This window comes from Choloepus didactylus, chromosome 8 (assembly GCF_015220235.1).
Source record: "Choloepus didactylus isolate mChoDid1 chromosome 8, mChoDid1.pri, whole genome shotgun sequence".
In the NCBI taxonomy this organism is placed as follows: Eukaryota; Metazoa; Chordata; class Mammalia; order Pilosa; family Megalonychidae; genus Choloepus; species Choloepus didactylus.
Window position 1 is genome coordinate 75,139,885 of NC_051314.1, and position 24,652 is coordinate 75,164,536.

The window sequence follows — 24,652 nt, forward strand, 5'->3', positions numbered from 1 at the left end:
TGGGTGAGTTCTATGGTTCCAGCTTTTTTGGGATGCCTGCCAAAAGCTCTGTGTGGGGTGGAAGAGGGAGCAGGGTTGAAGTGAGGATTTAGGGACCAGGGAATAAGAATCTCAGTTATGTCTAGGCCCAGCTTCTGCAGTCAGAGTTGAACTTCTCATTCGCTGTTACGTATTGGCTATTTCCAGCTCCTTAGCTGACATCCTTTATAGTATTTGTATTAATTATGTACCTGTATCCTCTCTTCTCAGATATTTAGACTACATGAAAATCCATTGTCCACTTTTTAAAGACAAATAGGGGAGTTAGGAGGAAAACAGATTTATGTAGATTAATGCACTCTAATGATATCTTTTCTCCTCTCCCATCTATACCTATCACTAGGCATGGGTGATCGTTACTGGTTGAATTAATAAAACTTAAAGCTACCTCACAAAGTTTTAGTGAGAATTAAAACAGATAAGGTATATTAGGTTTCTCCAGAAAAAGAGAACTTGCAGGATACACACACATAAATATTACAAGATTTATTATAGGAATTGGCTCATATGACCGTGGGGATTGGTAAGTCCAAATTCTGTAGGGCAGGCTGCAAGTGGGGAACTCTGAAGAAGGTTTCGATGAATTCCCCAGGAGAAGCTGGGGTCGAAGTAGAGAAATTCTTTCTGACTGCTGAAATCATCAGTTCTCCCTTTAAGGCCTTCAGTGGATTGGATGAGTCTTCTCTTCTTGCTGAAGGCAGTCTCCTTTGTTCATCTTAGATGTAATCAGTCATAGATGTAATCAACTGACTAATGATTTAAGTCCATGATATACCCTCTTAATAACAGTTGGGCCAGTGTTTGCTGGATACCATAACCTAGCCAAGTTGGCACATGAACTTAACCACATAAGGCATGCAAAGCACTTCTCAAACTTTAACGTGCATAGTAGTTATCTGGGACTCTTGTTAAAATGCAAATTAAAATTCACTAAGTCTGGGATGGGGCCCAAGATTCTGCATTTGGAATAAGCTCCCAGATGATTGGGATGCTGCTGATCTATGGATCTTGCTTTGAGTAGCAAGGATGTAAAGCACTTGGCATGGTGCCTGGCATATGGTAAGTACTTGATAAATGCTATTTATTGACATACATAATTGATGAGAGCCAGTAAGACTGCCACCAAATACCTGCCCCACCATATCTGAAAACTTAAGTGTTTTTACTGTGTGACATCTTTGAAAAAGTGAATACCTCTGGAAGGGTTAATGAGTATGAATTAGTTTAATCAGATTGCTGCCCTCCCAGCTCCTGTCAGAAATCAACACTGAAGGCTTTGGAATTGTTTCTTCTTCTTTTTGTTTGGTCAGCTTTATTAAAGTATAATTTTTATATAGTAGAACTCACCAATTTTAAGTGTACAATTTTAACAAGTTTTGGCAAGTGAATGTAGTTGTGTATAACTACTACCACAATCACATAGAACATTTCCATCACCACAAAAGTTCTCTCATGCCCCTTACATGGACTAGGAATTTTGATGGGAGGAAAAAGGAAGGGAATTTAGGAGTTAGAGAGATGGAATTCAGGAAGACCCATAACCTCCAGTTACTTTGGTTTTGCCTAGGAAGCAGGCAAATCTTGCTTTTTCCACCTCCTCCCTACCCCTCCTCCCCATGCATTCTGGTCCTGGGAAAGTTTTGACAGATTTTGAAATCTCAGCTGACTTGAATGAGTTTTGTGTACCTGTTATTGTGTGCCTCATCCCAGTTTGCTTTAGTTTTAGCACCCAAAGACCTGTGTCCAGGGAACCCACCTCAGTCCCAGGCAAGCACACACAGTTGGTAATGCTAATCGTAATGTTCATGTCACTTCTTCGAAACCCAAGGTTGCCATCAAATTTTTAGAGTCACTTCTCTAATGCTTGTAGTAGGCACTTAATAAATGGGTGAATGGGTGGACACACATAAACCCCAAATTGAAGACAGCTGCAGATCCCTGGCCTGGGGAACAGTGTTGTGACCTTGGGAAAGTTGTTTCCTCACTCTAGGTCTGTTTTCACCATTCATACAGGGGCTTTGTAGTCATTTCTGCCTCTGACACTGTGATGCTGTTTCACCTATACATGGGATTATGTTCTTAGGTCACTTCCACTCAGCTTTCTCTCATCCTTGCCTTTTTTTTTTTCTTTCCAATATATAGAGTAGATCAATAAATTATGTAAGGGCAGGTTGATAATGGAACTGCGGATGGGCTGGGCTTAGGCAGAGTGCTTCTGAGAAAGCAATAGAGTTTGGACCTTGAACCGCACAGCTGTGGCTGAGAGTTGGCGAGTCAAGCCTGTATTCAGCTAAGTGCCTGCAGTTACCTAATTTGCTCTTTGTGCATGCCTGGGAGAGAGGGTGGTAGGCAGTGGGGAGCCTGCTATTTAGGAATTTTTCCTGGGTGGAAGGGGGGGTATCCTGAAAAAATAGGATTTTATAAGCTGCTTATCTGCAGCTATTTTCAGGCTGAACCACTGCCCAGGAAACGGCATCTCAGGGTCTTATTCATTGTTCTAGGGCTTTAGGATTAAAATTAGAAACCTTTGAACTTGGGCTGGAAGCCATTGCAGACTTAAGGTCAGGAGGCTTGCAAACTGTTCCTGGTTCTGTCCCGAGTTAGATGTGGAACTGGCCATGTCATGTATCCTATCTGAGCCTTGATATTTGCCTCTAATTTTCCTTTTTAATGGGGGATCTGCACTGCCTGCCTCCCAGGGTGAGACCATACAGGTGGGAGTGCAATGAAACTGGGATGTGCTATACAACTGCCAGGTATCATTACTAACTTTAGTCTTTGGTTCTCTATGATGGGGACTGCTTCATAGGGGAAGAGAAGTGGGGAGGAATTTGGGAATTTTGTCTGATTAGTTCCTCAAGTAATTTCACTGACAATCCCTGATCCCTAATAGGATACGAAGTGTAGGTTTGAGGGAGGTACTATTTCTTTGCTGGGAAGACTCCCTAGCCAGCCTTCCTCCCTGACAAAATTCCTGACTTCTATTCAGAAAAATTTTCTCTTGGTTATAAATTCCACTTCTCTCAATTCCAAACTTGGGAGCAATGGAGCAAGAACCCTCCTTTAATTGAGCCCCTCACCTGAAGCCAGCGAGGCACGCCCTCCCCATCTACGGTGGGCTTTCTGAAGTGGCTAAACTTCTTCCCTGGGACATCAAGCCTCGGAAGGGTTAAGGGAGCCACACCCTTAGCAGGAACAGCCTCGGACTTTGTGCTGAGCCGCTGTCTCCAGCCTCTCCTGGCTTGACTGGCACAGGGAGCCAGGCTGGAGGAGGCAGCACAAAGCGAGATCAGAAGAGTGGACACTGGCAAGCGGAGGGCAGGCTCTTTCCTGGCCTCCTTGACACCATGGACAGCTCCCGCTAACGAAGGCACTTCATCCTTGAGATCCGGGATTCCTATACCCCCTTCTTGTCAAATTGGGATTTCACCCACCATTCTCCAAGGGGGCACTGAAGTTACACCCTGGTTCCAGTGTTGGGTGAGTCCTGCTTTGACCTGTCACAGCTCCTCTTGCCATATGTGGTGCCCGATCTGGGAATGCTCCTTTTTCCCCTCTCCCACCCCCAACCAATCACATTCCCACTCCCCTCAAATCCAAATCCAAAGGAGATGTCTTCTCCAAACCCTCCTTTTGCTTCTAGCCCTTCCCTGCCAAGTTACTTTTAAAAGCTTACCATTTATTTCATCTGAAAAACGGGGAATAACAATACCATCTACTTAATGGGGGTATCGTAAGCATTAGATGAATTGGTATCTGTACTGTTTAGAACTGTGTCTGGCTGTGGTAAGTGCCACATGATTGCTAGACTGCTGTTATCTGTGTTATTATTGCTTCCTTAGTTGTGCCCTTACAGGAACTGACAAGTGCTCTCCTTTTCTGGAGCTTGGAAAAAGCAGAGTGAAAGGAGAAGGATGCCTGTGCCCTCTTATTGTCCCACATTCCATTCCTGCTTCCCTCCCCGCCCCCATTCCCCTCCTCCCCAGTTCTGAGATGCCAGGAGAGTAGGAGGATATGGCTCCTTTATTCCTGTCTTGGGAGTGGCATTGACCATTGTACTAATAATTATGTCCTGCACCCGGCCACCCTGCCTACTGTGTCCCATAGAACTGAAGAGGGCTGGGCTTTCTCCTTAGGGAACACCTGCCATGTGCCTACCGAGTGGGGCCCGAGCCCCATAATTCTCCCTGCAGCTCCTCTGTGTACATCCTTGCCAGCAACTAAAAGGCTAGGTGTGTCTCTGTGGGACAAAGTCCATGCCAGAAGTTTACAGGAATGGGTGTCAATGCTGGAGATAGAAAAATAGGGACAGACTTGTAGGCCCAGCAGGGGGTCTTGACAGCTGCTTGCTTGTTGGGGAAACAAATCCTACTTTAATCTTTGGGGTATGCCAATATATTTTATGGAGGAACTCCTGATTCTGTGCTCTAACTCGTCTCTTTGTGCAGTTCCTATTTTAAAATGAAGCTCACCCTAGCAATGAGAAGGGAGGAGAGAGAAACCTTTGGAAGAACTTTTAAGATTGGGTATGGGTGGATCAGGTGACTGAAAGAGGGGCTGTGAGAGGGAGGGGGTTGAGAATGAGAATTGCAGCCAAATAGGGAGTCGGAACCCTGGCCAGGGCTTCAGTGCAGGAGGGAGAGAGCTTTCTATCCTGGCTGAGGCACAAAGCTCTGCTTTGCCTTTCCTCCCCAGCCCACTCTCCCTCAAGCACAACTGTGCTCCCCTAGTTATGGCTTACTGGGTTTCTTCCTGACCCTGATGTTCAGAGTCAGGTGGTCCTGTCCCACCTTTGTCCCACCCCCACCAACCCTAAAGCTGAGCAGACATCATCAAGCTGCTTCCCCTGCCCCTTATCCCAGGATCTGTAGCCTCTCTGGACATGGCTCTCCTGGAAGATTCCATTGGGGTGGAGGACCTTGTCCTCCTGGAACCTCTGGCGCAGGAGTCTCTGCTCAAGAACCTTCAGCTTCGCTATGAAAACAAGGAGATTTATGTGAGTGCAGTATGGGTGCCACTGGCCACAGAGCTCAAGTACTCCCACTCCACCCCGCTGCCCCCTCCCCACTTCACCTGCCCCTCTAGCTCAGCCGTGTCACCTTCTTCCCCCACTCCAGACCTATATTGGGAACGTGGTGATCTCAGTGAATCCCTACCAGCAACTACCCATCTATGGCCCAGAGTTCATTGCCAAATACCAGGACTATACCTTCTATGAATTGAAGCCCCACATGTGAGTAGAGGGGCGGAGGGAAGGCTGGAAAGACCCAGATTCCTGACTATGGGAAATCATACCTTCCTCTATTCTTGCCCTGAGGGAGGATCTCCAGGTGGCCGTTCTTTCCCTGGCCCTCTGGAGGCCCCTTCGTAAGCCTGTCCCTTCTTGCCTCGGTCCGGTCCAACCGGCCTGGGGATGGAGTGAAAGGGAGTGTCCTGGACTGGTCCTATCACAGCCATTGTCCACCTCCTCCCTCAAGCTATGCATTGGCAAATCTGGCATACCAGTCACTGAAGAACCAGGACCAAGACCAGTGCATCCTCATCACAGGAGAGAGCGGAGCAGGGAAGACCGGTGAGGCCCCCAATTGGAAGTGACATGGAGTCACCTCTGAACTGCCCCGTTTGTCTCCTTCCAAGCCAGGCTTAGACCTGCCCCCCACAGGGGTGTGAGGTGCTGCAGTGAGGGGCCTTCAACAGGGTGGGGTGGGGGTCAGCTCTGGGTGGGGACCCACGTGAGGGTTTCTCTTGGACAGAGGCTAGTAAGCAGGTGATGTCCTACGTGGCAGCTGTCTGTGGGAAAGGGGAGCAGGTGAATTCTGTGAAGGAACAACTGCTTCAGTCGAATCCAGTTCTGGAGGGTGAGAATTCCTGCCTCTGCCCCTCTCCCCCGCTTGACCTCCTACCCCTTCAGAGTTCCTCAGCCCTAGACCCTTTTTCCCAACAGTCCAGCAACCTCTTGGAAAGCCCCAGATTGGTGTGACGACTGGAAGACCTTCCTCCTTTCCCTTCACTAGAGTCCCGCCTCTCCCTTCAACTCCACCTTATTTCCCCTCTCCTCATCTCTGCAGCTTTTGGCAATGCCAAGACCATTCGCAACATCAACTCTTCTCGCTTTGTGAGTGAACATTGCCCCAGCATGGGAGGAGGGGGTGTAGGGGCTTGGGAAGAAGGAATACATCACAGACCCCACCCAGACAGGGTGACAAGAAGAGGAGGAAACAAAATCTCTCTCTCTGGTCTCTCTGTAGGGAAAATACATGGATATTGAGTTTGACTTCAAGGGAGATCCTCTCGGTGGCGTCATCACAAACTGTACGTGTCTCCCTCGTTTCGTTCCCCACCTCTCTCTTCCACCTGCCTCATGGTGTCCCTTTCTGCTAATCTGCCGTGGTACAAGGGAGGACCATTAGGCCACCAGGAGACTTCCCAACCCTTAGGAAGACCAGCAACGAGGGCAGAATTAGGATGAAGCTGTGGTATCTTCCAGGCCTTTGTGACGTTATTATCTGATTCTCTGCCAGATTTGCTGGAGAAATCCCGAGTGGTGAAGCAGCTCAAAGGAGAAAGGAACTTCCACATCTTCTATCAGCTACTGGTTGGAGCAGATGCACAGTTGCTAAGTAGGTGCCTGCTCTGGGCACGTGGCAGAGCATCCCCATCCATTGGCTCCCCAGAACCTCTGTTCTTTTTGGGTCCCCACAGTCCTCATCCCTTGGATCCACCCTACTCCCCCCACCCCACCCCCTACAAGACCTCTCCTTGCCTGCGTTCTTCACCCGGGATCTTACTCACCCCTTCTTGGGAACAAATCCCCTAACCTGTGTTCTCGTCTCTCCCTTTTTCCTGGGGTTTTATTGCAAGGGATAAACCTGATTGACTCTTCACTGCTCCTATATCCTGCCTGGGCTCCAGTTTCCCCAAGCTGGCTTCAAAAATAGAACACTCATTTCCATCTACCATCCTTTCCTGCTTTAAGTTTTAAGGGATTTTATTGATCAGCAGGAAATCAGGCAGGATATTATTACAAGTGTTTGAGAACTCTCAGTGTGCTTTAGATGAAGTTGTCCTTGTCTGCATCTACCTCACCTGGGACCTTGTTCCAGATTTTCTCTTCTTACATAGTTCTATGAAAGTTCCATTCATTCATTCATTCATTCATTAAATAGCTCTTGAACACCTACTATGATCATTGTGCTAGCCTCTAGGGATACAGAAATGAGTAAGACAGGGACCCTGTCCTTGATGAATTTGATGAACACCTTGATGCAGGTGTATGAACATGTAATTCAATACAGTATGATCAGAGCAAACAGGCCTGTGCAGGTGACTGTAGGAGCAGAAGGCGTGGAGAACCTCACCTTGTCCTAGGGATGAGTTCAGTCCAGCCAACCTGTCCTAGATCCTGGACTGGCCTGAGATGACCCTGGTAGGCATCACTGCAGGGTCTGGTGGGACTTCAGGCCCTGCCAGAGTTTGCCTCCTAATCCCCTCTCTATCTGTGAGCATCACGGGTGTCTGTCCCCCAGGGATCTGTCCCTTGGGTTTCTGGTTATTCTGTGCCAGACTTGTGCCTGTCTTCTTTTCTCCTCCTGGAGATCTCTGTGGTTGAAGATCTCAGATACCCACAGGTCTCACCCTCCCTCCTGGCTTAATAGTCTTGGTTGTGTTCAGTTTTCTGAATCATGAGCACTTGTGTCTTTTTCTGCCTGATTCTGCCCGAGGAAGCCTTTTAATCTATTTGTTTAAGCTGAGTCTGGGCTGGGTCTCATCTACAGCCTGACCCTTTCTCCCTCTAGATGTCTCTCTCCTGGCAGGCTCCTGTTTCAAAATTTGTGTTCCAGGGGGAAGTTCCCACTAAACTCTAGTTTATGATTGTCAGATCATTTGCATAACAGATAACTGACATCCCTCAAGCTCCATGATTAACCCAATCTTTCCCATTTTAGATGAATGCTTTGACCACTCCCTTGATCCATTTATTTAAAAAACAAATTCGTGACTGCCTGCCAGGCACCCAGGATGTGAAGATGGGAGACACAGTTTCAACACACCAGTCAGTCATTTTTGCGCAACAGACACAAAAACCTAACCCATGTGATATGAGTTGGGATAGAGATTCCTCATGGAGGAACAGAATAGAGCCCTTTGGTTCTGCTACTGCAGCATTAGAGAACACCTTCCAGAAGAGATGTCAAGGCCAGGGAGCATATTACCTGCCACTTTATTGGTGCTCAGTGAACAATTAATGAATAAAGCAATCCAGGCCAAGGGTGAGGTGTTGAGGCTGGGGGTAGGTGGGAGATATATGCTTACCTCTCTTCTCCCACCTTCAGCTCCCAGAGGCACTGAGACCTGAGCAGCATGGAGGGTTTGCTTGTTTGTTTTTATTATTTAGAATCCTAAGGGTGAGGAGAAGAGAAAATGAGACTTTTCTTCCATAAAGGTTGGACTAAAACCCTAGTAACTATGAACACCCAAGCTCTATATAACATTTAAAAATTTAGTTTATTGTCATAGGAATTAATGGTCCCAAAACAAAGGAGGTGGGGGAAGAACCTATTCCTTTGAATAAATGAATGAACCAACATAGGGCAAGAGCTATGAGGTATCAAGGCTGAAGGGTTCCAGAAGGCCCATGTACTAACCCTCTTCCCCTCACATTGGCCCTCCCAGAGGCTCTGAAGCTCAAGCGGGATACAAGTGGCTATGCCTATCTGAACCAGGAAGTGTCCAAAGTGGATGGCATGGATGATGCGTCCAACTTCAGGGCTGTACAGGTGAGTGCCAGGGCAGGGTAGGCTTGAACCCTTGGGCCATCCCCTGAGCCAAGGCCCAGGCATTCGGAAGGGAGACATTGTACTGGCACCACCAGCCCAGCTCTTGATTTCTGCTTTCCCTCTAAGAGTGCAATGACTGTGATTGGGTTCTCAGAAGAGGAGATTCAACAAGTGCTAGAGGTGATAGCCCTGGTGCTGAAGCTGGGGAACGTGGAACTGGCAGATGAATCCCAGGCCAACGGGACACCAGCAAGTGGCATCTATGATGGGCAAGGTTTGCACCATCTTGCTGGATCCCCCATCCAGACCCCTGAATCTCCTATTGCAATTCCTGCTCTTCTACCATCTTCAGCCTATTCCTCTTCACCCTAATTCAGTCCCACTCAGCCTGCTCTGAATTCTCCTCCAAACAGATTCATTGAGAACTCCCAGAGAGGCATATTGGAAAGAGGTTTTGACATTTGATAGACCTAAGTTCTGGGATCTATTTGAGTCTCAGCTTTTTCTTCTGCAAAATAGGTGGGAATAATCCCATCTATTTCAGGAGATTCTCTAATTAAAGTACATAATGTATGCGAAGTGCCCTAATTCCCTTCTCTCCTTCCACACAGAGATTTCTCCAGAACCTTGTTCCAGATCGGCTTAGCAACTTCCCCAGGCCCAGTCTCCCAAGCAGTTTCACTTATCAGTCCCACCTCTCTCCCTTGGAGAAAGTCTTCTCAGGCCGTGTTGTATTTCCTCATCACTTTAGGTGTTCGAGAGATTGGGGAGATAGCGGGTTTGAGTTCCCAGGAACTAGAGAGAGCTTTGTGCTCAAGAACGATGGAAACAAACAAAGAAAAGGTGGTTACTGCATTGAATATCATCCAGGTAAGGGCCGTATGGGAGGGGGCTAGTTTTGTGCCTGCTCTGGGGCTGCCCACACTGACCAGCTTCGCCTCGCCCTGCAGGCACAGTACGCTCGGGACGCTCTGGCCAAGAACATCTACAGCCGCCTCTTCAACTGGATAGTGAACCGAATCAACGAGAGTATCAAGGTGAGAGAGAGCCTTCCCCCCTCAAAACTCTCCTGTCTGTCTTACCTTTCGTGTGCCAGCTACCAGCCCCTGTACCTTGGATTCTGAGATAGCAGAGTCAGGAAGGTGGCTGAGGAATGGGGAACAGTTCCTTTAAGTAGTGTGTTCTGGAAACATCACTGGTTTTTTGAGTTAGACAATCCGGCTCCCTCATTTACCAGCTGTGTGGCCTTTCAATTTCACAGAGATTCTGAACCTAGGTTTCCCATTTTGGAAAATGGGGCAATAATATGCACAAGTTCACAGAGTTTAGTGAGGTGAGATAAAACTCTGAACATGGTTATCATACAACCCAGAAATTCTACTCCTAGGTATATATACCCAAAAGAAACATAAAACTTGTACACGAATGTTCATAGCAGCATTATTCATAATAGCCAAAAAGGGGAAACAACCCAGTGTCCATCAACTGATAGAGGAATAAACAAAATGTGGTGTACCGTACAATGGACTATTATTCAGTCATAAAAAGGAATGAAGTTCTGATACATTCAAGTGACAACATGGGCGAACCTTGAAAACATGCTAAGTGAAAGAAGTCAGACACAAAGGCCACCAATTATGTGATTTCATTTATATGAAATTCCCAGAATAGGCAAATCTAAGAGAAGGGATGTTAGATTAGTGGTTACCAGGAGCTGAGGAGAGAGAAATGGGGAGTGACTGCTAATGGGTACAGGGTTTCTTTCTGGGATGACAAAAATGTTCTGGAATTAGATGGTGATGGTGGTTGCACAACCTTGTGAATATACTAAATATCATTGAATTGTACACTTCAAAAGGGTGACTTTTATGATATGTGAATTATACTTCAATAAAGCTGTTACTTTACAAATTATGTACATGAGAGTGCCATCTATTTAGAAGGTATTGCAGGAAGCCAGCAAGGTAAAATGGAATTTGAATCCAGGTTTAAGTAAATTCTTAGCCCTTCTGAGATTTGATTTTTCATCTGTAAAACGGGAATACTCATACCTTATAGGGTTATGGTAAGAATTAATGAAATAAGGATGTGAACTTGTTTGTAAAATGTTTCACTCATGTAAGGAATGGTTATTATCCTGAGAGGATTTTGATATCTTTCTCCCTGTACCATGGGAACACCATTCTGGACTTGATTTGCTATTTCCTTTTTCTCCTTTCCTCCTGCCTTGCTTGTTCTCCAGCATATGGAGGAGGAAGGAGCATAAAATCACAACTCAACCTAGTTCCGTTTGCCCCCTGTAACAACCACGTCTGCCCCAGAAGGGCCTGGCTGGTGTGCAGGGGGCCTGCCCTCAGATTTGTCCTCCCCTCTCTTCAGGTAGGCACTGGGGAGAAGAAGAAGGTCATGGGAGTCTTGGATATCTACGGCTTTGAAATATTAGAGGTGAGAGTTGCACTCGATTTGTCCATCCCTAGAGTTAGGTACAGATGGACTCAAAGCGGGTGTGAGAGGAGGTTGGGCAGAGAGGGAGGAGGGCTTTCAGGGTAGGCTGCTCTCTCTCTAACCTGTGTACCCTCCCTCAGAATAATAGCTTTGAGCAATTTGTGATCAACTACTGCAATGAGAAGCTCCAGCAGGTGTTCATAGAGATGACACTGAAAGAGGAACAAGAGGAATATAATAGAGAGGTAAATTAAGTCTTCTCCCTACTTCCCCTGTCGTAAATGACTTACAGGCATAGGCAGATCTTTCTCCTCGACCACAATTTCCTCTAAGTTATCCCCAGGTGGGATCACAAAGGGCAAAAAGAGTCCCCTTGCACAGCTGAATGTTCAGCATTACCAAGTAGCCCCAGTTCTCTGCTCTGCATCCCCACCGGCTCCCCGCTCCCCGCTCCAGGCCAGGCCATGAAGGGGGCTGCTGATGGAAGGGACTGCGTGAGGAGAGTCCTGTTAAGAGTGAAGTGACAGTTGTGACTGGTCTATGTCAGACGGTGAGCCGAATTTAGAAGGGACATTTCTCCTGGGCTTGGCACCCCACTATATCCCTTTCTTTGCCCTTTACTAACATCTCGGAATCCATTGTCTCCTCTGGGGCCCTGGCTGCTATTGCTGGCCCCTCCTGGGGCACGCTGATCCCCGATTGCCTCATCAGAAGTGCCCCATGGCTCAAAATTTCCACACTCCTTCCCTGATTCAGTGAAAACCCCTGTTTTCTATGTTTAAGTGTTAGAAAAATTCTCTGCTTGAACTATTCCATCCCAAAGTGTGAATGGCTGAGAGGCTCATTTGTCAAAACCCTCCCAGGGATGTTCCTTTGTGAGCACTCAGAAATCTGTTATGCAGAATTTCAGGCAATGTGGCCTCCATGTGTGAAAACTTATTTTTAGTTCTTTTGCATGTTCTTACTTTAAAAATTTAATTATTGAATAGATAATTTGTTCCCATGTTTCAAAACCCAAAAAAGCTTAAAAGTGTGTATAGTGAAAGGTCTCCCTCCCACCCCTGTCCCAGCCTCCTAGTTCCCCTCCGCAGCCAGAGACAACAGAAGTGGGCCTTCTTTCAGGGCTCCTTTATGAGTATACAAGCCAATCTGTAAATGTATTTTCCCACACACTTTTATACAAATGGTAGTAAATGCACTCCATCCTACACCTTGCTTTCATTTTTCCATTTCAGTATATAGATAGGATTGTAAGGATATCAAAATTCATTTAACCAGTTGGGGAAGTATTTTGGGGATGAAATGGAAGGGTAACTTTACTGAATTCCATTCTGCTTTCTCTAAAGACCTCTGGGGGAGGAGGGAAAGAAAGGCTTGTGTTCTCCGGCTGTACCTAGGAATGGCCTCAGCCATGGAGTGGGGGGGGTGAGGGGGTGGGGGTTTGGCCCTCGGGACTGGGCTGGGGTCAGGAGCTACCTCACCTGCAGGGGTGACACCCAGCAAGTTCCTACCTAAAGTAGGTAATGATTGTCTTTGGGTCTTCTGCTGTGTACCATTTCTGTTTGTTTGTTTTTATTTAATGTTTTTAAAAAATTAAACAGTCCCCAAAGTATCACATTGATCAATGGTTGTCCAAGCATGATCCTGGACCAACAACATCAGCATTGCCTGGGAAGGTGTTGGAAATGCAGATTCCTTGGCCCCATCCAGACCTGCTGAATCAGCAGGCTGTGTTTTAACACACCCTCCAAGGTGATTTTGATGCACATTCAAGTTTGAGAATCAGTGATGGAGACCTTTGAAGATGTGTCAAATTAGCTTTTTTGTTTGATGATAAACTCTCACTCCTGGGCTCAGGTTTTGTAGTTCATTGCCATAGTAGCATGGCCATTTGTTCTTGCACATGCATATAGATCCCTCCCCACTCCCACAATGGGGTAACCCCTATCCCAATCTTCACCCAACATATTACACTCCCTCTCCCTCTTACACTACCCACAGGCTCTCTGCCTTGTCTCACCCTCCCTCACATCTGCACTGGCTCCTCCCATATGTCCGACTTCCTCAATTCTCCTTCACCTTTGGAGGGATGGGGAGGTAAACAGGAACCACACCAAAGACCCCCCCTAAACTAAGGGACTTTCTGATGGTTTCAGAGGGGCTGGGTCTGGTGAGGCTTTTGGGGACTTGTCTTAGACCTGCTCCCTGTAATTTGTCACACCTTCCCTCACCAGGGCATACCGTGGACCAAGGTGGACTACTTTGATAATGACATCATCTGTAACCTCATTGAGCATGTGAGTTATCCTTCTCTTTGAGCCAGGACCTCCCTTTCCAGGTTGTCTGAACATCTGCCCTTGTTCCTGTCCCCCACCCCCTCCACCCTGCCCCACTTGGAAAGGATGATTATGAGGGCAAAGGATGAGAGGGAGCAGAGGGGGCAGAGGGGGCAGTGGTGAGAACTGGTGTCTTGGAGGACCCAGTCTAGGTTGGGCTGATCTTGTCCCCTGGCCCAGAATCAGCGAGGTATCCTGGCCCTGCTGGACGAGGAGTGCCTGCGGCCTGGGGTGGTCAGTGACTCCACCTTCCTGGCGAAGCTGAACCAGCTCTTCTCCAAGCATGACTACTACGAGAGCAAAGTCACCCAGAATGCCCAGCACCAGTATGACCACACCATGGGCCTCAGCTGCTTCCGCATCTGCCACTATGCGGGCAAGGTGAAATGGCAGGGCTGAAGGGCAATGTCTAGGGCTGGCACATAGGCTGAAGACAATGGAGGAAGAGTTTTGGGAGGCGAGAGATGGGGAGTCTTTACAATGAGACTGAGGAAGGTCAAGTGCTGGGACAGTGTCCTGGGACCTCCAAACTAGTAGCTGCCCCTCTACAGGTGACGTACAGTGTGGCCAGCTTCATTGACAAGAATAATGACCTACTCTTCCGGGACCTGTCCCAGACCATGTGGAGGGCGCGGCACCCTATCCTCCATTCCTTGTTTCCCGAGGGCAATCCCAAGCAGGCATCTCTCAAACGCCCTCTGACTGCTGGGTCCCAGTTCAAGAGTTCTGTGGCTGTCCTCATGAAGAACCTGTATTCCAAGAACCCCAACTACATCAGGTGACATGCTGGGCACACAGGTGAACATGCTCCATACATACTGGCTTGTGCAGGGTCTGTACATTGTAGAACATGTCCATGGGGGATGATCTCCGGGATAAGAGGATCAGAGACCCTTTCCTCATGCAAAACAGCCAGGTGAGGAGCAGAGACTCCTGTAGGAGGAGAGAGAGCATCAGATTTTGGAAGGGACCACTCAATAGCGAGTGAAACTGGGAAAGTCAGTGTGACCCCTTCCTCTGAAATCAACTAAGGGGAATATGTACAGAACCAGGATGGGTTAACGCTGGCGAAGGTGTCAGGTCCTGAAGCCCATGACTTTCCCACCTCCCCCAGGTGCATTAAGCCCAATGAGCATCAGCAGCAAGGTCAATTCTCCTCCAAGCTGGTTGAAGTGCAGGTCCGGTACCTGGGTCTGCTGGAGAATGTGCGGGTACGACGGGCAGGCTATGCCTACCGCCAGGGGTACAGGCCCTTCCTGGAAAGGTACCGATTGCTGGGCCGGAGCACCTGGCCTTCCTGGAATGGAGAAGATCGGTAAGACCCAGAGGGGAGGCTGGGGAGGAGGGAAGGGCAGTGCAGGGACCGTCTCTAGAGGAAGGGACCAGGAGGGGGTGAGGCAGTGCACATCTGCTGAAGCCGGGTGAGTGGATACTTGGGGAAATGAGTTGAATTATTACTTTTCAGAGGCTCTGAATGTGTTTTCCCCAGGGTGAAAGGGGCTAGGGGAAGCGTGGAGCAGGGCCCTCTCCTGGGCTAGCCCTCGGCAGCTTTCCCCCATCTACTTCTGTAGGGAGGGGGTTGAGAAGGTCATGGGGGAGCTGAGCTTGGCCCCAGAGGAGCTGGCCTTTGGGAAGACAAAGATCTTCATTAGAAGCCCCAAGACTGTGAGTCAGAGAATGCACTTCCCTTTGGTAGGGGGTGGGGGAATGTGGAAGAGTGGGAGAGCCCACTGGAGTGAGGCTGGAGGGAGGCGAGTGTCTATAACCTGGAATGGGCGGTGAGCAAGGCAATCTTTATCCCTGGGACCTGAACCTTGGGGTCTCCTCCACCCCTACCACCCCCATGCCCTGAGCCTTGGGAACCATGTATGCTTGCATGGCCCTCTGAGTGCCTGTGCCTGAAACGGTCTCCTCGAGAGTAGGGGCGATGTTCCACTCATGTCTGATTTCCCAACACCTAGCACAGTGTTCAGTAGATGTTCAGAGTCAGAGTTTAGTAGATGCTTGTTAAGTGAGTGAATGAATAAATGAATGTACTAACAAGACAAACGATGATCACATAAAACATAAAACGCTGCCTGGGAACCTCTGGTACCGTGGGGGCTGGGAGGACAGCACTGTTCCCCCAGGCCAGCCTTTCTGTCCCACTGCCCCCCCCTCCCCAGCTCTTGTACCTGGAGGAGAAGCGGCGCCTGAGACTGCAGCAGCTGGCCACTCTCATACAGAAGGTGTACCGCGGCTGGCGCTGCCGCATGCACTACCGGCAGATGCGCAGAAGTCAGATCCTCATCTCCTCCTGGTTTCGGGGCAACGTGGTATCAGTCGCCCCCAAAGTCCCGTCCCCCTCACTGTGATGGGGAGGGCGGGATGTGGGAGAGGTGGTTCAGGAGGTGAAGTTTGGGGTGGGAGCAGGTCCATCAGGGGGTTTACTAACAGGCCCACTGCTTTCTGCAGCAAAAGAAACACTATGGGAGGATAAAGGCATCGACATTGCTGATCCAGGCATTTGTGAGAGGGTGGAAGGTAATGGGGAAGGGGACAGGGATTTCCTCTCTGCACGTAGTTCCTCCCCTCCCCCAACATGGATCCTTCTGGATTGGGCCAGCTGCTGTGGAGAAACACTGGCAGAAAGCCAGTCGCTCCTGCACCCTGAACACACCCCTGTGCGATGGCATGCCTATGTCTGGGCGTGTTTCTGGGTTGCTCCGTGTGTGTCTGTGTCTGAGAGTATGGTGTGCATTGGGGGGATCTGGATCTATAGGTCTGGATGTGCCTCTGACAGGGGGAGTGCCGCCTTCTGCTTTAAGTGCCTTCCTCACGGCCGAGCTGTCCCACCTGACTCCCCTCCTTCCAGACACGTCTCAGCCTCTATCTCACTCTGCTTTTTGTGTGGTTGAAAAATAGTAGAACCTCTTCCTTGATACACTGTGTGTATTCACTTTGGCTCCTTTCTTGTATTTGCTGCAGGTCCGCAAGGATTATCGAAAGTATTTCCGGTCGGGAGCTGCCCTCACGTTGTCAGGTTTCATCTACAAGAGGATGGTGAGCGGTGGCGGGTGGAGGGAGGGAGGGACAGGTTAGGAAGAGGAGGAGGTGAGGTTTGAGAGGAGGTGATTCAAAGCCTTTTCCCAAGCTCCTCCTTGATCTGTATGTTCTTAAGTCCTAGGAGAAGAGAGGATGCAGGCCGCAGCATCTCGGGACCTAGGGGCAGAATCAGAGAGCCTTTTGGCTTGAGTGGACTTTCCAGGCAACCTCCTGGCAGGAAGGGGGCCCAGCATACCCACTGTCTGGTCAGAGGGTGAACAGGAGACAGAGGCTCGATGCTTAACAATGGCTGAGGAGGCCGAGTCTCTGGACCAGCAGATTGAGGACACGTAGCATTAACAAGCCTGACCTTAGGAAATCCATTTTGGGGAAGAGGAATCATATCATCCCTCTCTCGCCTCTGAAACTATAGCAGGAGAGTCAGAAGTAGAGCTCAGGAAGGACCCATCTTAAATCTGGAGGATTCAGGTCAGGGTGGGGAGGAGAAGCCGGGGCCAGGCCGAGGCATTCAAGCTATTCAGTTTCCAGTGGATAGAAAACAGGGAAAGAGATGAGTGCCTCCCAGAGACACCCATCAGATAGTGATGATGCTTCTGAGAAGCACTTGTGGGAAACCAGACAGTGAGAGAGCAGCACTTCCAGGGAAACCTTGAGAAGGAGGAAGAGCTGGTCTTGGACAGAGGGCTGGTGTAAATTATAACTGACCTCCCTGATTTAACAGTTGTTAGAAACTCTTCTTAACCTTGCTCGTTTAGACATGAGACACAATCATTTGGAGCTCCTCGGTTGTTGGGGAGGCTGGATCCCTTGGCTAAGGAAGGAATGGGAGTTTTGAACCCCTGGGGCTCTTAGCTACTTCCTGAGCCTTTCTTCTCCTCCTCCCTCCTTGGGGAAGTTCCATCTTCCCAGACCTTTTAGGCTATCTGGTCCCCTCTCATGCAGGCTCCCGTGTGTGGGCCTTCACGGAATGCCTGCTGTCTTGCCACTTACCTGAGACCTGTAATCTGATTTTGCGCTTATCTCCTGACGGGCCCTTCTTCTGTCTTATCACCGGTATATTATCAGGCAGCTGCTGAATGTCAGCCCTGGAGCTGCTAGGTTTGGAACAAGATTTCAGTAGATTGCTCCCCCATAGGAGCCTGCAGGGGGCCACTGGGCATCGATCCCTCAGTGTTTCTATCCATTCTTTATCATTGCCTTGACCATAACTAGGATAGTACCTTCTCTCTTTGGAACTCTTACAATGTGCTGGGCTGTTTGCCTGCTTTAACTCATGTAAAGCTTTTAACAAGCCTGTGAGGTAGGTCCTGCTCTTTCCCCAATTTTATAGGCAAAAAAGTAAGGCTTGGGAGGTTAAATAACATGCCAGGGGTCCCATAGTTGTTAAGTGCTGGAGCTGGGATTCAAATTATCTGACTCCAGAGCTTTGAACCACTGTCTAATACTGCCTCCCACCCCCACCCCAGCTGATGCTTGGGCAACACAGACATCCAAGGCCCTGGAAAGACCTGAGGACGGGAGGGCTGCACAGAAGAGGGCAGCACTTTTTGGATTCAGGGGGAAAAAAAACAATTAAAAAAATAAAAAATAAAAACGGTCAGAGGCTCCACACTGATTGCAACAAAAGGGATTAATGGAGATGCTCATAATCAAACCAGTCCAAGGACTGGAACTCAAGGGTGGACTGGAAGCCTCCCCAGGCCCAGACCCTGTGGACTGAGCCCAGGAGACTGTCCTCTAGTGGACTCTCCAAAGAACTGGAGAATTAGAGAGTGATAGATGGTGTGCTCTTTTCCTATTATAATTTTTTTAACCTAAAATTTTCATTAAAAGTCCAAACACTTGGAAGAGCCCAAGATCAAGTCATTTTTTTTTAAAATTCAGTTTTATTGAGATATATTCACATACCATACAGTCATCCATGGTGTACAATCAACTGTTCACAGTATCATCGTATAGTTGTGCATTCATCACCCCAATCTATTTTTCAACATACTCCTTATACCAGAAAGAATCAGAATAAGAATGAAAAATAAAAATAAAAAAGAACACCCAAATCACACACACACACACACACCCCATCCCACCCTGTTTTTAGTTTAGGTTTTGTCCCCATTTTTCTACTCATCCATTCATACACTGGATAAAGGGAGTCCGATCCACAAGGTATTCACAATTGTACTGTCACCCCTTGTAAGCTACATTGTTTTACAATCGTCTTCAAGAGTCAAGGCTACCAGGTTGGAGTTTGGTAGTTTCAGGTATTTACTTCTAGCTATTCCCATATATTAAAACCTAAAAAGTGTTATCTATATAGTGCGTAAGAATGTCCACCAGAGTGACCTCTCGACTCCATTTGAAATCTCTCAGCCACTGAAGCTTTATTTTGTTTCATTTTGCATTCCCCTTTTGGCCAAGAAGATGTTCTCAATCCCATGATGCCTGCCTGGTCCAGATTCATCCCCAGGAGTCATATCCTGCGTTGCCAGGGAGATTTATACCCCTGGGAGTCAGATCCCATGTAGGGGGGAGAGCAGCGAGATCACCCACCAAGGTGACTTAGTTAGAGAGGGCCACATCTGAGCAACACAGAGGCACTCGGGGGAGACTCTTAGGCACAATCAAGTCATTTTTGACACCTTCAATAATTCTATCCCATAAACAAGCAGGATTTGTTCTGGATTAGGTAGGGGAGACCAAACAGATGCATCAGGTGAAACTTGATTGGATCCTGGAACAGGAAAAATAAAAAGAAAGTTATAAAAGACATGTTTAGAAGTTTATAAAGGACATGTGGGGAAGTTTGGGTATGGGTTGCTGTTGGATGAGGGTTTCTAATTCTTAATTTTCTTAGGTGTAGTGATGGAGCACTGATGTGTAGGAGAATGTCCTGGTTCTTGGGAAATGTGTGCTGAAACTTTAGGGGAAAATGTTATGGTATCTGTAACCTACTTTAGGATGGCATGGGGCGGTGTACATTTATGTATTTACATGAGGATGTGTGTGTGTGTGTGTGTGTGTGTGTGTGTATGATTGATAGCAAGTGAGCAGATGGGGCAAGATTTTAACACTATAAGTTGATAAATGTGGATGAGGTGTACAGATGTTCATTGTATGGTTTATTTAACTTGTCTGATGTTTAAAAACTTTCAAAATAAAAAAGTGTATATTAAATTAAAAAAACTTAAGTTAGATTAGGTTACTCTTCTGCTCAAAACTCTCTAATGCTGTTCTGTGTCCCTCAGCAGAAAGCCTAAGTCCTTACCACATCCTCCGGGGTCCCTCGTGGTCTGCCCGTGGCCATCTCACTGTCCTCTTCTCTTCCTCAGTTTATTCCAGTCACACTGCCTTTCCACTGTTGCTGGAACCTGCTATCACCCTCATAGCAGATAGCGTCACATTTCATTCTATGTATTTATCTCTGTATTATATCATGTTTTATGTATATATATATTTGCTTGCGCTCTGTCCTCTTTCCACCCACCTGTAAAAGGTAAGCTCCATGGGAATGAAGACTGCCTGCTCTGCTCCTCCGCAGCTCCCCATGTTGCGTCCCATTACATGCGGCCCTCTTCCTTTTACAGGGCAGGGTCTGTGTGTGCCTGTGCATTCCAGAAGGTGTCTCTTCTCGTCTTTCCACTCCCTCTCTCCCTGCTCCCAACCCAGGCACAGAAATTCCTACTGGGGCTCAAGAAGAGTCTGCCGTCTACCAACGTCTTGGACAAGGAGTGGCCACCCGCCCCTTACAAGTGTTTTAACACAGCGAATCAGGAGCTGCAGCAGCTCTTCTACCGGTGGAAGGTAAGTGGGGCCCCGGGGAGTGTCCAAGCACCTCCCCTCTCATTTATTCTTTTCTAGGACCGACCCATTGAGCATCTGTCTGGGACTGGGCCTTGCACCGTATGCCGGGCACGCAGCCCTCTTTGTGCTTGTATTCAATTGTTTCTGCTCACCTCCCCTGCCTCCCCTCGGTTCCTGCTCTCGTCCCCAGTGTTTCTCCAGGCCCAGCCCTCTCTCTGAAGGTTCTAGCATCTGTCCTTGCCCCTCTATTTCTCTCTTCTGCCTTAGTGTACCTACCCCCTGTCCTTCTTCTCCCCAGTCTCCCAGCTCCTCCTCCTTTCCCAGCAGTGTCCTCCCTGCCCCATCCCTGCCCCTCTCCCTCCACCATCTGAGCTCCTGCCCTCCCCCATCACCAGTGCAAGAAGTTCCGGGACCAGCTGTCCCCGAAGCAGGTAGAGGTCCTGAGGGAGAAGCTCTGTGCCAGTGAGCTGTTCAAGGGCAAGAAGGCTTCTTACCCCCAGAGGTGAGGGCCTCTCTGACCCGGCAGCCGTTTTCCTTAAGTGCAAAGAGAAGAGTCGGCAGTGGGGTTGCTGATCTGGATAGAGTGGTGGTTCTCGAGCTTTAGCCCTGGAGCCTTAGAATCACCTGGCAGGCTCGTTAACAGGTGGATTGCTGGGCCCCCTTCTCAGAGTTTCTGATTTGATTCAGCAGGTCTGGGGTGCACTCCAAGAATTTGCTTTCTGACAAGTTCCCAGTGATGATCTGATGTTGTTTGTCTGACACCAGACTTTGAGAACCACTGAATAGAAGATGTGGTGGAGGGTGGGTGGGTAGGGGTTTAGAAGGACTAAGATGGGACTCTGGGGGTGAGGCACGGGGCCTTGGGGGTCAGTGATGAAGCCCTTGTCTCTGCTGCACACCCTCCCACATGTCCTCAGTGTCCCCATACCATTCTGCGGTGATTACATCGGGCTGCAAGGGAACCCCAAGCTGCAGAAACTGAAGGGCAGGGAGGAAGGGCCCATTCTGGTGGCAGAGACTGTGAAGAAGGTCAATCGTGGCAACGGCAAGGTGAAGGCAGCCTCCTGAACTCCCACGGTCTGATCCAGGGTGGTGAGGCCGGCTGCTGGAAAGCAGGCCAGGCGGGCCGTGTGTGCGCTCTGGGTTTTCCCCTGTCCTCTGGCTCCGAGTGGGGTGGGGTGGGGGGCAGTTGCTCCCTGCCTTTACTCACCCTTTCATGTTCTGTCCCCAGACCTCCTCCCGGATTTTCCTCCTGACCAAGAGGCATGTGATTCTCACAGACGCCAAGAAGTCCCAGGCCAAGACTGTCGTTGGACTGGACAGTGTGGCCGGGGTGTCAGTCACCAGCCTCAAGGATGGGCTGTTTAGCCTGCATCTGAGTGAGGTGTCAGAGCCTGGTGGGGACAGGGTCTTGGGCAGGAGAAGGTGGTGGGTGTCATGGGGCTGGAGGGCCTGGAGGTGATAGGGACCACGTCCCTCACTCTGGGGCTGAGGCTTCATCCTTTGATGTCCCTCAGGATGTTCCTGAGGAGGGAAAATGAGTCCCTTCCCTGATCTTTTCTTCCTCTTCCTAAGACATCATCGTCAGGCTCCAAGGGGGACTTTCTGCTGGTCAGCGGGCACGTAATTGAACTGCTGACGAAAATGTACCGGGCTGTGCTGGATGCCACGCAGAGGCAGCTGCCAATCACTGTGACTGAGAAGTAGGGTCATGCGCTGGGGCTGAGGGAGGGCCAGGGGCAGGTGACCAAAGCTGTTGGTCCTTGTGACTGGGAGAATTCGCACAGTCAGAAAGTGGGGCATACCACAGTGTCCCCACCCATGTTCTCTGGGGACTTGAGGGATCTAGGGGATGGACATGCCTACATGCCTCGGGGAGGGGAGACTGAGCTCTTAGGAAAATGTGGGGATGGGGTTGTGGGAAGATGGAGGCACTAGCTTTGTCTTTCCCTTCCAGCTTCTCAGTGAGGTTCAAGGAGGGCAGTGTGACTGTCAAGGTCGTCCTGGGCCCTGGGGGTGGTGAGGATGGCAAGCTAAGCTGCAAGAAGAAGGGGAGTGGTCGCCTGGAGGTGACTGTACAGTGAGAGCGGTGGGAGCCTCACGCAGAGACGGCAGCTTCTCCCTCCTGGACCGGCACCAACCATCCCTCCCCCCTCTTTTTGGGAGGATCTTCTGTCTGAGGCCTCTGATCATAGGGCGGGGCTTAGAGATTGAAGAGCCTTTAAAGACAAGTTTTCTTCTTCCAAAACCTTTCCAGTTCTTTCCTCCAAACTTGGCTTCCTTCCACCCTCAGCCTCTTTGCCCACTAATAAAACTTGTGACTTCTGAACGGTTTGCTCAGTTTGGGTGGCGCCTATGTCCCTTCCCCAGCTTTTCACCAGTTACACTTGGATCCCCTCCCCCACTCTCTTTCCCCTCTCAGGCTCCTTGGAGCCAGCTAAGGCAGATAATAAGAATGGAAAAGAAGGGCAATTGTCTCCGGGCTCCTTGACCTGATGAGTTCAGTTGGAGAGGCTGGGGTGGGGAAGGGGGGCACCCGGGATGGGCCCAGGTCGCAGGTGGCCAATGGCCTGATTCATTAAGTGTGTCCCCAGAGGGAAGAAGCGAGGATCCCTGTCCTGGCGGAAACTGGGATCCTTTGGAGATTTAGTCTGACAAGAGGCTCAAGGCCAGAAGATTCATGTAAGCTGAGGTGAGCTGGGGAAGGCAGGGTTCCCCGCACCCAGGAGCTCTACCCGCCCCCACCCCCAAGCTTGGCACTGGCCTGCTCACACGGATTCCCCGTCCCTGGCAACCCCTTCCCTTCCATACACCCGGGGTGCCAGCTGCTGCCAGCCGTCTTAGCTGATCGCTGTCCCACAGCTGGGTCCCGCAGCTGGTGACACTTGGACAGGGGAGGGCCCCCCCAGGCTTCCCCATCCCTATGACTCGACTTCCTCCCTCTAGCCTTTGTTTATTTTCCCCGTGTCATCGCTATTATCTTTGTCTGTCTCCGTCTGTCTCGCACCATCTCCTTGTCTGTTTCTGTGGGCTCTGACTAATGTCAATACATAACATTTTGTATAATGCTTTAAATATCTTCCCACCCCGCTTCATATCTATTTTCTCATTGACTCTACACTGTCTTTACCTTTGGGGAACAAGCAGCTCATATGTTTGCAGTTTTTAAATCTGTGCTCTCTGAGTGCTTACAAATGGCTGCCTGTGTCTCTGTCTCTGGATGTCCCTTTCTCCTTCAGGGTCTCTGCCTTCCCTGCCTCTTCCCTGGCTCCTCCACTGAGCTCGTGTGTCTTGAGGCTGGGGTCTCTCCCTCTGCCTGCCTTCCATCAGCAGGCGGCTTACGGCCCCAGGTAATCACGCTGGCGGGGGAGGCCTGATTAATATCTCCCCCGCCTGCAGATTAATCTTGCTCTTGCAGCACAAGCCCCAGGAGCCTCGGGCTCGCCCTGCTCTGAGCTGGGTATGGATCCAGGGAGTCAGCTCTTTCCAGGTGGCGGAGATGCTCCAGCCTGTCCTGGGGGGTGGGGTGGGCGGGTACATATCCAAAGTGGGGTAGCTCAGGCTCTGGCCGGCCTTCCCCACCCCCGACAGACACCCCCCACCCCCAACCTTGACTTCTCAGAATTGCTGAGAAGATCCTGTCTGGCAGAGAAGAAGGGTGTGGGTGACCTGAGCCTGACCGCCCCCGCTCTCTGCCTCATCTCCTGCTCCCAGGGCCCAAATTGTCGTCACTTTCCCAGTGAAGTGTCTGGTCATTTTCAGAAGCAATTTCAGGAGCAGATGCAGCGGCTGCTCCCTATCCTGCTTTTCCTTTCCCAGGGCTGAAGGCACTGTCAGCTCAGAGCTGGGGGTAGGTGGGGGGAGGGCCGGGGTCACTGGTCACTCTCCTGCCCTCCCCTCATCGGTCACATTGATTGATGCCAGTTCAAGGACGGGCAGAAGCTCCTCTTCTTCTCCTTTACTCTCTCATTTCTCCCTTCCTTTTTTTCCTGTCTCTGCCTCTCTTCAAGGCCCAAGGGTGTCTTTCCATCCCCTTCAGCCTTCAGGGTGCAGTTTCCTCACCTCTGTTACAGGCCTTGAACTGGCCTCCACCACCGGTGAGAAGCCGGAGTTCTGCTGCCAGTCACCCCTCCTGCCCTCTCCTTTCTCTGCCAGTCCAGCACTCAAGGCTCCAGGTTTTCAGCCTCTGGGGGCACAAGCTCCCCTGGA

At 49.5% G+C, this 24,652-nt stretch overlaps 1 protein-coding gene across 1 annotated transcript; it reads left to right on the forward strand.

The window, feature by feature from the left end:
- The first annotated feature begins 3,255 nt into the window (after positions 1 to 3,255).
- On the forward strand, positions 3,256 to 22,772 carry MYO1A (myosin IA). The gene is made up of 28 exons (XM_037846081.1): positions 3,256 to 3,519; positions 4,902 to 5,035; positions 5,157 to 5,272; positions 5,517 to 5,611; positions 5,793 to 5,897; positions 6,108 to 6,154; positions 6,288 to 6,351; positions 6,561 to 6,659; positions 8,713 to 8,816; positions 8,943 to 9,090; positions 9,568 to 9,686; positions 9,767 to 9,853; positions 11,196 to 11,261; positions 11,402 to 11,506; positions 13,496 to 13,558; positions 13,778 to 13,978; positions 14,149 to 14,375; positions 14,712 to 14,912; positions 15,169 to 15,262; positions 15,763 to 15,912; positions 16,052 to 16,120; positions 16,565 to 16,639; positions 20,309 to 20,443; positions 20,839 to 20,945; positions 21,361 to 21,493; positions 21,675 to 21,827; positions 22,019 to 22,146; positions 22,401 to 22,772. Exons 2-28 carry the CDS (start codon positions 4,922 to 4,924, stop codon positions 22,525 to 22,527), a joined length of 3,132 nt encoding a protein of 1,043 aa, XP_037702009.1. The 5' UTR covers positions 3,256 to 3,519; positions 4,902 to 4,921; the 3' UTR covers positions 22,528 to 22,772.
- Positions 22,773 to 24,652: the final 1,880 nt, after the last annotated feature.

Bases quoted from the DNA above. Each gene is read 5' to 3' on its own strand.
- MYO1A (XM_037846081.1), top strand. From the start codon at position 4,922: ATGGCTCTCCTGGAAGATTCCATTGGGGTGGAGGACCTTGTCCTCCTG. The intron at 5,612-5,792 runs GTGAGGCCCCCA...TCTCTTGGACAG, and splicing joins GAGCGGAGCAGGGAAGACCG to AGGCTAGTAAGCAGGTGATG. The intron at 21,828-22,018 runs GTGTCAGAGCCT...CCTCTTCCTAAG, and splicing joins TTAGCCTGCATCTGAGTGAG to ACATCATCGTCAGGCTCCAA.